General features: G+C 42.9%; 1 protein-coding gene across 6 annotated transcripts in view; it reads left to right on the top strand.

The window, feature by feature from the left end:
* Positions 1-14,075, top strand: part of TRIM2 (tripartite motif containing 2) — a 156,587-nt gene that overhangs the window by 109,063 nt on the left and 33,449 nt on the right. For all 6 annotated transcript variants that reach the window (XM_075860340.1, XM_075860339.1, XM_075860336.1 and 3 more), the window contains 2 exons: positions 4,366-4,544; positions 9,929-10,166. In XM_075860340.1, the coding sequence (XP_075716455.1) occupies positions 4,411-4,544; positions 9,929-10,166 (372 nt within the window). In that variant the 5' untranslated portion in view covers positions 4,366-4,410. The remainder of the gene's footprint in view (positions 1-4,365; positions 4,545-9,928; positions 10,167-14,075) is intronic.

Raw genomic sequence — 14,075 nt, 5'->3', positions numbered from 1 at the left:
TCGTGAGATTTTGCTGAACAAATGGTTTGGCATTTGTTATTTCGATGGCTGCGTGACAGATCAAAGAGGTATTTCTGCACCACTTCTTGTAGTGACTTTACTGCATGTACTATTAGCATGCTGTTTACTCTGCATTTGTGCTGTACTCTGAGTAAAGAAACATTGACTTTTTTTTCTTCATAAAGTGAAGTTTCTCTACTTTAGATATACTGCTGTGCAGTGAATTTAGCTCTATTCTAGCAGTTGCACAATATACAACCACTCTAGGGGGACATTCACATGACCGTCCGCCTGTAGATATCAATTTGACATCTGATCGGATGGAGAGGTATCCAGTAAAATGGTTTCTGAGTCAGCAAAGTATAGTCCTGTTATTCCCCAATCAATGTTTATATGGGTACAACCTCCTTGAAATACTGACTCAACGTAGGGAGGCTTCAGGCAATGTTCTCTTTGTTGAATGTAACCGTATCTGTACACAGATGAAAACGGGATTTGGCCCCATTAAAATGAATGGGGCTGAGCTGCAATACCACACACAACCTGTGGACAAGTGTGGCACTGTTTTTGGAAAAAAAGAAGTCTTATTGTTCTACTTCTGTAGAAACCGAAATGGCCTGTAAAATGTAATTCTAATTTACTGGATCTTATTGTGCTCACTGAAAAATGCAGATGTTATTCTCTTCTGAACACAAGAGTAGGATACTGTGAAGCAAATGGGGAAGCAATGGCGTAACTACGGGCCCCCCTCCCATGGCCGGAGGCTCCGCTAGCAGCCGCTATGGCTGCTACAGCTCGACTCTACTGAAGGGGTTGTTCCTACAAAAGACAGGCATCCCCTATCCACAAGATAGGGGATACATGTGGGATCGCTGGGACGCCCAGCGATGAGGAGAACAGGGGACCGAAAGTCCCTCGAAGTTCTCCATGACAGACCTCGGACTTCCAGAGTCTGTCAGCAGCTCCATAGAAATGAATTGTACACTGTCGCGCTTGTGCGCATGCGTGACCAGCGCTCCTTTCATTTTTATTGTTTTTAACTGGGCGTGTTTACGTGTATGACGCTGACCAATCAGTGACCAGTCAGCGTCATACACTCCTCTCCATTCATTTACACAGCACATAATGTTCTTACTAGAATGATGTGCAGCCACATACAATAGTGTCCTGATAATGAATACACATGAAATCCAGCCTGGACGTCATGTGTATACAGAATCCTGACACTTCTGAATCTTTTCTGTGAGATTTCCAGCAAGGGAAACGAAATCTCGTTTACCTCGTAATCTCGCGAGATTACGCGTGGCTTGCTGTAATCTCACAGAAAAGATTCAGAAGTGTCAGGATTCTGAATACACATGACGTCCAGGCTGGATTTCATGTGTATTCATGATCAGGACACTTGTGTATGTGGCTGCACATCGTTCTAGTAAGAACACTATGTGCTGTGTAAATGAATGGAGAGGAGTGTATAACGCTGACTGGTCACTGATTGGTCAGCGTCATACACGCACAGTTAAAAACACAATACATGCCCAGTTGGACATACGAAAAAAAACACGCCCAGTTGTCCATTTCAAAGTTCATTTGCATATATATAAAATCGCTCATAACTTGGCCAAAAATGAACGTTTTAAAAAAAAAAAAAATAACATTACTGTTCTCTACATTGCAGCACCGATCACATGCAATAGGAGATAGGGATTTGAGAAACTGGTGACAGAGCCTCTATAGCATGGATGGGTTATATCAGGCGACCATTTCGAATGCCATTGCTGTCTAAGGGAAACAGGCAAGACTCCAGTGGACAAAGGAGCACAAAAGTTAGATCACTGAGCAGTGGAAAAACATTGCCTTGTCAGATGAATCCATATTTCTGTTACATCATGCTGATGGGAGGGTCCGAAGGTGCAAGTAGTGTGTATCGATAAACCCTTCCTGTCAGGTGTCAACAATTCAGGCTGGTGGAGGTGGAGTAATGGCGTGGGGAATATTTTCTTGGAACACCCTGGCTCCTCTTAAACCTCTGGATGGATGTTTTGAACATTAGGGCTGACCTAAGCATTGTGGCCAACCAAGTTCTTCCCTTCATGGCAGCTGTCTTTCCTTATGGCAGAAGGACGCTGCGAGAAGCTTTTCCTGTCACATTGCCCAATATTCCTAAAAAACTATTTCAACACCTAGTGGAATCTATGCGACGACTAATTGCTGTGGTTCTAAAGGCCAAATGCGTCCAACGTGCTGCTAAATGGGCGTCTGTAATAGACACCATTCAGTGTATTTTCTTCAAGAAGCCCCCCCCTCATTTGCAAATGTAATGTAGTGTATTAACTTACTGGTGCTATATTTTATGGGCCTCCGTTCCAGACCCCTGTGAGATCATGTGATCTTTATTCTGATTCCCTCCATCCTACAGCGTCTACTCTATGGACCGGAAGTCAGGCTTTCAATGCAAGTCTATAGGAGCCTCGATGTGAGTCTTATTGATACACATTGAGAGACCGACAGACGTTTTCTACAGTAGACTCTGCAAGATTTGGGTTGTCAGAGTACAGATCACGTGACCCCCGGGAGCCTGGAATGTATTCCCGTGAAATACAGCCCCAGGTAAGTCCATACACATGTCTACGTTACACTGCACTACATTTGAAAACTGGGTAAGCCGGGGTGGGATTTTGCAATTGGTGGTTTGAAAAATAGTGGTTCAGGACCAGATGAGCATTTCCATCAGTGAGCACCTCGCAGTATACGTTTGCACGATTACTTTTTTTTCGTGCACATTGATGCTGAGATTGCTTACTCTCACTGTAACATCGATTGGGTCAGACTGGTTGTACCATGGTAATGTGACCCTGCTTGATGCAAATCTGTACTAAAAATAAGCAGTACAGTCATAAATAAACATGGTGTGATTTGTTAACAAAAAAACGATGCTTACTTTGCATGTGTGTGATTTGCATTATGAATATGTCCTGCTTTTCTGTCACCAGCATTTCACTTATTAATCCAGCAATACCTGGTGGAAGTGGGTGAACAATACATTTTTATGTAACCTGTAATTATCTTCTATTATCTCTGTACCTTTTAGTATTCTATTTTTTTTTTAGTGTTCCCACACCGTATGCTAATGAGCATAAGTCATATCTTTTATTCCTCAAGTCTTTCTGAGTTAACCCCGCCTCCTTACTTTTGATTGTCTGTGCTCGCCTCCCCCCAGCACTCTCAAAATCCTGCACTTGCGCATCAATGTTCTGGCGAGTGCGCACAATGGGACACAATAGCAGCACATGTGCAGCAGCTAGATTTGAGACCTGGACGAAGCAGGGAATGGTATCGGACCATACATGACTGCCGCATGTGCGCGATCTCAGATGAGATTTTGGCATCCAGGGCGGGTCAGCTTTCAACGGTGGGCGGGCATAAAAAGAGGAACGAACGAGACTGCTGGATTATTACCATAAAAGGTGCAAAATGTTTGCAGACCGTTATTTACGGTCACAGGAGGAGTTTAGGAGAGTGGATAAAGCCAATGAACTTTTGATAGTAGCGGCTGGGAGGGGTGAGTAGAATTCAATAGGTGAAATGTTCCCTTTAAAGAGAGACCAATACCAAAAACTCAACTTGCTATATCCTTATTTTAACACTTTAGGTGCTTAGACATAAGAGACCTGTAGATTTTATACCATATTTCTGCTCGGACAGATATGTCATACTCAAACGATATGGCATAAATACTTATGGCAAACCCTGTAAAATAAACCCTGTTTTCCCATCCTAGATTTATGGAGTAACTATAGGATATGGACTTCAGTGGATAGTATTAGTTACTTCTCCATCTCTTTATATGGCCGTCTGGTGGCTTCTTTGACTTGCAGAATGTAGCGGTGGGACTCACATTTATGGCATATCCTGTTTTATACTCTTTGAAGCTCTATCAGTTGTGAATACTACGTGGTCCCCCAGAGGGAGGGATGTTCATACCTTTTGTAAAGTAATGTAGAGCTGGTTTAGTTCTGTCTACTACATTCCCTATGCAGAATCTGTTATTGACATATCTAGTGCCGGCCATAGACAAACCTAATCTTCCCACATTGCCTATATACAGCTGAATGGACGGTTTAGGGACACTGGGATTAAAGCTGAAAAAAAGAAAGCTGTGATTTAGAAAGATGGCAAACTGCTACTTAGTGGTTGTATTAAGAGTAAGATACCATTGTGTAACTTTTTTAAAGAAAAGTTTTAAAATAATTATTATGCTGTAAATGCATGTTACATTTATATTGCTCAATTTCCACATGTCCATTGACCTATTGTTCAAATGACATCTTTTGGTTTTATGTAACCTCCATTTTTTTTCTTCCTCAGTGTGCAAGGCAGAAGGGAACGTAACCCACATGTCAGTGGTCTAGGATGGCCAGTGAAGGCTCCAATATCCCTAGCCCTGTGGTGCGCCAGATTGACAAGCAGTTTCTAATCTGCAGTATATGCCTCGACCGATACAAAAATCCCAAAGTACTTCCTTGTCTTCACACATTTTGTGAGAGGTGAGTTGCCTATTTATTCTTAAAAAATTTTCATTCTTCGTCATTTAGGCTATGTTTCATATTAGTATATTCCTCACACTAATATATAAAACATTCACGTTCCATAACATACATTATGAAAAACCAGGAATGGGCAGGCATACCGCCTATCTATGGAGTGCAAAGTCTATGCCCTAGAACAAACAACTAAAATTACCATAGGAAGTAGGGCAAAAAAAATGTTGACATGCACCTGCGAAATTGTATCAAAGCGGTAACAGTTTTTTATTCACACCAAAAAGGAGAAAACAAGTAAAAAATGTTGTATACAAAAATTCAGCCAGTGATCCATAATACGATACACAGTAACGTAGAGCCCAAAACCTGCTGGACACATGAATGGCCCTAATACGGATCCCACTACAATACATATGATTCCTAAAATGGGATAAGATCATGAATAAATGTGACATACAATGCAAAAAGGCACATATCTAAAACCTTATAAGAATGGGACAATAGATACAAACCAGACAGAGGGGTGCACACTTAAAAAAACAAAAAAAACCCGCCCCATGCGTATTGCCAGGAGAAACCTAGCTTCCTCAGGGGTATTGTCCCAGACGCTACTGCATCTCTTCAGTGTTAAAGTAGATGTAAGGATAAAGGTGGATCATAATATACACCTGCATGTTCTGCAAGAAAATGCCAGCCAGTGCACACACCCAAGGCCATCTTTGAGATGCAGAGGAGCAGACGACTCAACTGCACAGGCACCAGGAAAAATCCCAGTACTGAGCCCATGCAAAGAGTCAAGGCTCCTCTGCGTCACGCTCACACTCAGCGCATGCCGAAAGGAATAAGTCAGACTCGTAGAGAATGTGCCTGCGCCGAAAAAACGGTCCAGGGGAAAAAGGGGGAAAGAAAAGTGGCAAATATACCCCAAATTATTCTGTGCAGCAAAAAAAAAAAGGAAAAAATTGTGCACAAATATATATCCATTAAATAGGGAATTAGAAATTCATATAACAATGGTGAATACAGCACCAATCAATGTTTAAAGAAAAAATAATTATTATATATCCCATCTAATGAACCACATACCCATAAAAATAACCCTAAAATCAAAGGACTATGATATAGTAGTGTATAACATAAGCTTACCCCACGTTCACATATCTATATATAAATAAATACCCCCCCCAATAGTGTATCAAAACCTAATATACATTCTTGTACAATAGCCCCATAAATGTCAAGGACAACGCCACATTCAGTGCAATAATTAAAGCAATATATATTTTATAGAAAATAACTAAATATGACCTAAAGACAAGAACCATTGTACAAGACAAGAATAATAAACTCTGTAATTGAAATGTAGAGTACGGTCCTCTAAATGTTAGGCCCTATTCACACAATGGGGATTCCCAGAAGTGTGATGGACGTTTTTTGAAAGGCTGCCACACGGCCGTAGTAGGAACAATAGACCCCAAATGGGGCTATTCACACGGCCGATTTTTTTGACGGCCCGGTCTCCAGGCCACACGGCTCCCGTAGAGGTCTATGGGGCCGTGTTGAGCACGGCAGTCACTCTGATGTGATCCGAGTGACTGCCAAACTTTCTGCCGCTTGTTCACTCTCTTCTCCTTCTCACCGTGCGAAGTGCATGTGAGGAGGAGGGAATTTTTTTGCTCCCTGTTGGAGCGGAATCCCTAATCCCCGGCCACAGCGTTGCCGAAGCTGTGGCCGAGGATTCCGCTCCAGGAGAAGTCCCTGACTTCACTGTCCATATCTGAACAGTGAAGTCAGGGACTAATCCTGGAATGGTCCCCTACAGTGGTGCTATGTACAGAAAGGTAGGGGGGTGCCATATATGGGGGGGTGCTATGTAAAGGGGGGCTGTGGCAGTATCTACAGAGGGCAGTGTGTGGCATTATCTACAGAGGGAAGTGTGTGGCAAAAAATTTACAAATGAAATTCATCCATTTTTAAAACGGACTGGGAAATAAACGGATGCAAAACGGGTTAAAAATGGAAACACGGCCTGGAACGGAAACTGAACGGATGCAAAATGGACTAAAACGGCCATTTTTATCGGCCGTTTTGGGCTTTTTTTTTTCCAGGCCGTTTTGCATCTGTTCCGATTCCGTTCCGATTTTGACCCGTTTTGCAGCCGTCTTTTTTCCCTGTCCGTTTTAAAATCGGATGAATTTAATTTGTAAATTTTTGCCACACACTTCCCTCTGTAGATAATGCCACACACAGCCCCCCCCCCCCATTGTTAATGCCACACAGCCCCCTGCAGGTAGTTCTACACAGCACCCCCCCCCCCTACCTGTCTGTAGATAGCGCCACTGTTCCAGGAGAAGTCCCTGACTTTAATGTCCATATATGGAGAGTGAAGTCAGGCACTTCTCCTTGAGCAGAGACAACGGCCACAGGGTCAGGGATTCCGCTTCAGAAGTGCCTGACGTCACTGTGTCAATATATGGACAGTGAAGACAGGGACTTCTCCTGGAGCGGAATCCCCGGCCACATCGCCGGGGATTCCGCTTCAGAAGTCCCTGACTTCACTGTGCGGAATCCCCAATCCCCGACCACAGCGTTGCCGAAGCTGTGGCAGGGGATTGAGGATTCCGCTCCTACAGGGAGCAAAAAAAAATACCCTCATCCTCCTCCTCACATGCACTTCGCACTGTGGGGAGGAGAAAGAGAGCGCGACCGACGGAAGACACAGCCGTCACTTGGAGCACATTCAAGTGATGGCCGTGTATTACCCGGCCCCATAGACTTCTATGGGAACCAGGTGGCAGGGAGAACGGACGAAAATAGGGCATGTCCCATTTTTTGATGGCCGGGTTTCCCGGGCCGTCAAAAAATCGGTCGTGTGAATAGCCCCATTAGGGGTCTATTGATCTTACTGTAGCCGTGCAACGCACGTTTTTTGAAGGGCCGTCACACGGCAGGGAAACCCTGTCGTGTGCATAAGGGCTTAGACTTTTCTTCGATTTCATAGCCTTAATATTGATGTACCGGAGGGGGTTAGGAGGAACGGTTGCAACAGTTCATTTGGTTACTTACAGAATCAAAAACTAAAGAAAAAAAATATGTAATGAAAGCAACAGTGAATGCAATCCCTCACAAAAACCTAGTGAAAAAAACACATCCTTTAATTTTTTTTTGCATATGTTGTTAATTCAATATCCCAATATAAACTAATAAGAATCAATACTTGTAAGATACCATAAAGTAAACAAATATAATGAAATAATGAAAAAACTTAAATATAATATACTTAAATATATATATATAATATATACTGTTTACTGGTTTTTACTATACAGAAGTTAAAGAGAAGTTCTTCATTCATTCCCCACGGACAAACCGTGTTTAATTAAAAAATCCACCTGGATTCCATATGAAGAAGAGGTGATGAAAAATATCCCCCCTCCCCTATATAATGTACATTAATCGCAAGCAGCTTCCGTCTAATGTTGTGCCAATAATTAGATTTAAACAGGTTATCCCATGAATTAGATTAAAACCAGAAGTCCTGAATTGCTGTTAATAGCTGTTTTGAAAATAATTTGCAGTGTTTCTTGCATAAAAAAAATACCACTTTCGTTTTCATTTCCTTACATGTCTCCCTTTGGTGCTTCTGCTAATCTGTGCTGCTTGGGGAGGGGCTCTGAGATAAATTAGTCTCCTTCCACCTCGGTCAGCTGACAATATAGTCCCTTCTAACCTCCCAATTCAACTTTCCAATCCTAACCAGCTGAATAGGAGACTTCTCAGCTATACTTCCATATTGGGGTATGTTCACACGCACTAATTACGGACGTAATTCGGGCGTTTTTGCCCCGAATTACGTCCGAAAAATGCGCCTCGATAGCGTTGACAAACATCTGCCCATTGAAAGCAATGGGCTGACGTTTCTGTTCACACAAGGCGTATATTTACGCGCCACTGTCAAATGACGGCGCGTAAATAGACGCCCGCGTCAAAGAAGTGACCTGTCACTTCTTTGGACGAAATTGGAGCGGTTATTCATTGACTCCAATGAAAAGCAGCGCCAATTACGTCCGTAATGGACGCGGCGTTCAAGCGCCTGCACATGCCGTTACGGCTGAAATTACGGGGATGTTTCCTCCTGAAAACATCCCCGTAATTTCGGCCGTTACGGACGCTGCCGTGTGAACATACCCTTACTGATGATGCTTTACTCCTTCCTGGACAAGCACAAAGCTATTTCTATTGGCTGCTTGGCAGAGAACAGAGGATCACTATGCAGAGAACTGGCTGTGTAGAGTGCACTGGAGGGAGTTTATTCTCGCAGAAGCCACAAATAATAAGAATTGGTCAAAACTCTAGAATCCATTTGGGCTGGCTGTAGCCGATGAAATTATCCTGCTGACAAATAAGCAAGCATTTGTGCACAAAAAGATACTGTCTGACCATGAAAAAAGTATTGCTGATATGTAGATCTAGAAACAATTAGGGTTGCACGATGCATCGAAATATCGATACTATTTCGATGCTGCGCACCCTCAAACGGTTCAATACTGTGGATTCATGCATTTCGATACCTAGCTGTGCGGCCGCGGTGTTGTAATACATGAATATGGTCACTGGCATGATGTGATGCGGCCGGCGCTGCGTTAATGAGCTCTGGAGGCAGAGAACATGGCGGGCACACTGCTCAGCGCTTGTCATGTTCTCTCTCTCCAGTGCCGGCCGCATCACATCTTTCTGATGGCGCGGGCACAGCAAGTGTGTGTGTGCGCGCGTGATCAGGAGCGGGGCAATGGCTGTATTACACTATTAATTACTATTACTGTGAGGCACATGGAGGTTTAAAATTCATCACTATGTGCCTCACATCAGAAAATGGAAGGACATCTTTTTTAAATTTTTATTTATTGTTGCCAAAGTATCGTTTTGGTATTGAAAATAGCAATACTGCACAAAGTATCAGTATCGAAGTCCAAATTCTGGTATTGTGACAACCATATGAACTTTGCGTCTGAACTTTGTGGACACTTGAATGAGTAAATGCTTGGGAAATACATGGATAGATAGATATAATATAGTGCTGCTGATGCCATTGTTGATTTTTACCAAGGTCAATATAAGACGCTGGCTTTTTTTTTCTCTTTTTTTTTTTCATCCCATATTCATGTAACAAACCGCTGCAAACCCATGATCTTTCTAGTTATTTTTCCTTTCAAGTTTATTCTGAATGTAATTAGCTCCTGTTTTTTTATTATTCTAAACCTTATGTTGTATGTTGCTATGAAACTACTCCGAGATAGTGTGGTGACAAGTATAGATGAGGCTGCCTATATTTGCCCGGCTTCTGGACAATGTGTAACTGTTGTAGTATCCTTCCTTTGACATTCCAGGTGTTTGCAGAACTACATTCCTGCTCACAGCTTGACCCTCTCTTGCCCAGTCTGCCGCCAGACGTCAATTCTACCCGAAAAGGGTGTCTCTGCGCTACAGAACAACTTCTTCATTACTAACCTGATGGATGTGCTGCAGAGGAGTCCAGATAATGGTATAGAAGAGTCCTCCATTCTGGAGACGGTGAATGCTGTTGCTGCTGGAAAACCTTTGTCATGTCCCAATCATGATGGAAATGTAAGAAATTTGTGCATCATGGGATTGCTGAATTTATGCAGTGTTCACATCTGCGTTGTGGCTACTGTTCTAGCGTATCCATCAGAGGAACCACAGGAACGGAAGTTACAGTTTACGTTAAAAAAAAGACCATTGATTTCAATGGGTTTTATTTTTTCATCAGCTGTGCTCAGTTAGGGTATGTTCACACGAGGGCGTCCGTTACGGCTGAAATTACGGGGATGTTTCAGCCTGAAAACATCCCCGTAATTTCAGCCGTACCGGCATGTGCAGGCGCTTGAACGCTGCGTCAATTACGGCCGTAATTAGCGCTGCTATTCATTGGAGTCAATGAATAACGGCTCCAATTACGGCCAAAGAAGTGACAGGTCACTTCTTTGACGCGGGCGTCTATTTACGCGCCGTCATTTGACAGCGGCGCGTAAATTTACGCCTCGTGTGAACAGACAAACGTCTGCCCATTGCTTTCAATGGGCAGATGTTTGTCAGCGCTATTGAGGCGCTATTTTCAGACGTAATTTGGGGCAAAAACGCCCGAATTACGTCCGTAAATAGGCCGTGTGAACATACCCTCAGGCTTCGTTCCGTCAGGTTTTAGTTTTTTTGCCAGAAGAAATACTGTAGTCGACTGCACTATTGATTCTGTCGAAAATGACAGAAACTGGAGCAGTCTCTGGATGTAAACATGAAAAGTTTTCATTCGCAGAGCCTGAAAACTTTCTAGTTCTCACAGCTGAAGAATGGATACAATTGTATCCAGTCTAGACAATCCTATTTGAGCTAAGGTTTCTTCACATCACATTTATGAACTACGTTTATTGTGTAGGTTGGTCCCGACATACACGATAAAACTTGTCCATCTGACTCCATTAGCCCAGTGGAGACAAAGTGTATATACTTTTTTTTTTAAAGATGGAATAGTGTAGTACGCTACGCTATTCCATCCTGAGGGATCCCACAAAAAATGTATACTACATGGTATGAGTTCCTTCAACATGGGAGCCTATGTGTAACGGATGCCACTGTTGGGCATTTGTCACGGGTATAAGTTAAACCTATACATCAGGAAGCTCCAGTGACCTATATATATATATATATATATATATATATATATATATATATAATTTCATATTCATTCTGCCCGGGGACTTCGGCCCATATATGGACAGTGACATCAGGAGCTCCCCCAGGGCTGGGATTCCCAGGCAGAACGATTCTTGATGATTCTTCTGCCCGAGGACTCTGGCTCTAGAGAAGCTTGTGACGTCACTTTCCATACTGTATATCGACCGTGATCTCGGGAGCTTCCCCAGAGCCCCTGGGTGACGTATCCCACTTTATGCCATACAGTGGGATATGTCGCAGCCTTATGTCTGAGATAGACATCGGGAGACCTCCCGACGTATACCTCCAACAGAAGGCCAAAACCCTATGTGAAGAGAGCCTAGATACATCAGCAGCACAAATCTATATCTCCTGCCCAGGCTGTTTGGTTTCTATGGGATTGCCTAGACTGGATACAACTGTATCCACCTCTCAGCTGTGAGATTAGAAGGTCTGAATAGGTTTTCATCCTCTGAACTTGAACCCCTGTAACTTTCTTCTATTCAGTTATAATTTTTGTATTGTACAGTGTAGTAATATTATCTGAATATTATTAATTGAGATCTAAAATCTTTTAATGATGATGGTAATAGAACATATTTCTTTGAGGCAATGTTCACACAATAAACTTTCACGCAGATTTCATTGTGAATTCCGTCAGCAAACCATGTCCTATTAATTTAAAAAGGAAATCTGCACTAGTGACCGGTCACTTCTTAACATGGATTTTATATGGAAAACCACGTCCGGTAGCCACACGCAGAATAGCCCCATTTAATGGGGCCAATCCGCTTGCGGATCCAACGCAGATGAAACTGCAAATTAGCCTCTGCGTCTGATTTCTGACGTGGATTCTCAGGCAAATGCGTGACCGATTTTTCAGATGGAAAAAATCTGTTGTGTGCAGGTACCCTTAGCAATTACATGCGGTTCTAAAGATGTAGTATGTAGATATTATTGCCTCACTGTAATCCTTCAATTTAAATGGATTGTATAAAATTTAGCTTTCTTTCTATTGACTAAATTACTATCTGTAGTGTTGTGTGAATAGACAATGAGCAGAAGGAAGTGAAAGGAGCCGATCAAATAGGATCACAAGTAATTCTGCTTGTCATGTGTACAATCTTGTTACTTGGACCCACCTAATCCTGTTGACCTTTTAATTATAATCAAAATGCTAAATCCTTAGTATATCATGATTAGGGAGTTGGAGTCTTGGACTGGTTCCAAGAGCTTTAGAAATTTGCTGGACCGGTCTTCAGAATTAATAAATGCATGCATGTGCAACATGCTGGACCTGTCTACAGAATTAAGAAATGCATGTGCAACAAAGTATTATACGGCGTACTAGCAATGTCTAACCTTAAGAGTATTATAATATCCTATTCAGCTTAGTTTTCCTGAGCGTTCTCCTCACATCTGTGTGCTGTGCGTGATTTGCGCATCAATTCTATTAAAAAAAAAAAAAAGTAGCAACGATGCAACGCACGTGGACCAGATTTACGCGCTCGTGTGAATGTAGCCTAAGGCTCTTTTACACAGGCCAATGATCGGGCAAACGAGTGCTCGTGCACAAGCTTGTTCCCGATCATTGCCTTGTGTAAACAGCGCAGCGATCAACCGATAAAGTAGCAAAAGCTTTTACACGGCCGAACATTTGTTTGATGGCAGCACATCTCCCTGTGTTAGTGAGATGTGCTGCTGGCAAAATGTATGAGGACCTCTATCCCTATACTTGTGATCAATTGCTCCCTGTAAATGGAGCGTCGAAAAGCTGAACTTGACGATCGAAATTCGTTACTTGGTGTAAAAGAACCTTTATTCCGGGGACGTGGCTTGGATCTGCATGGAGGCAGACGTGTGACTGGGAGCTTCGGTGATCTGAAGCTCAAAACTGCTTAATTAAATCCTTAATCTTCAGCTAATTCTCTCTCCCGGTATATGAGGATACCTTCTTACCTTGCTGATGGCTTGGCGGTGTGGAGGCTATTTCGGACGGGTGTCGGTTCGGCTCTGGGGGACTGCTCGACACTGCGGTGGAGTTGCGCACTGTGCTCCCGTCTGGATGCTGGCTGTTTAGCGGTGATTGCATGAATAAGTTTGTAGACTCCGAGAACCCAGATCCTGGTGAGTGAAAGGGAATCTGTGTGTGACTCGTGGACGGAGTGCAGCATAGGCTTGTACTTCGGATACACGGCTCAGGTGTGGGACACGAGGCTCAGATTTGAGGGATCCGCCATCTTGTCTGTCTCGTCCACACGCGGTACATAATCAGGCTGGATTGAAATGATCACCTCCTCAGTCCATCCTCCCCAGGGCTATAACAGACAAATAGAGGATTTAATAGACATTCTGACACAGCTCAGAGATCTCAGATTGGTACATTTTCCGAAGTAGAAGAGAGACCAGTGTTGGCGGGAAAATTTGCCATTTTCTTTTTTTTGAAATTCTTTATTTTCGTGACAACAGCCACATATTTTCAGAATACACAATACAGCAGGTACATGTGGGAAAATATATCAACTTGCAAAAAACCAAGATGTATGCTTTTGAAATTTACAATGTAAACCTACCACGAGGTAGTATTATATGTCATCTTTAAGGTATAAACATGAACTTCCCCACTATGCATAAGAAAGACATATTTAGTTAAAAGTACAGAATGAAGTGAAAGAGCAAGAAGGGGAGGAGAAGTAGTAACTCCCACCGGGGAGACCCCCACCACCCCCGAACAGGACCCCACGAGCTATCCATCAGTGTCCACACTTCCAAGAATGTCAGTGTAGAAGTCGGAGTCCTGAAACA

This window comes from Rhinoderma darwinii, chromosome 1, assembly GCF_050947455.1.
Source record: "Rhinoderma darwinii isolate aRhiDar2 chromosome 1, aRhiDar2.hap1, whole genome shotgun sequence".
In the NCBI taxonomy this organism is placed as follows: domain Eukaryota; kingdom Metazoa; phylum Chordata; class Amphibia; order Anura; family Rhinodermatidae; genus Rhinoderma; species Rhinoderma darwinii.
Note: the sequence above shows the minus strand (reverse complement) of the source record. Positions and strands in the feature narration are given on the sequence as shown.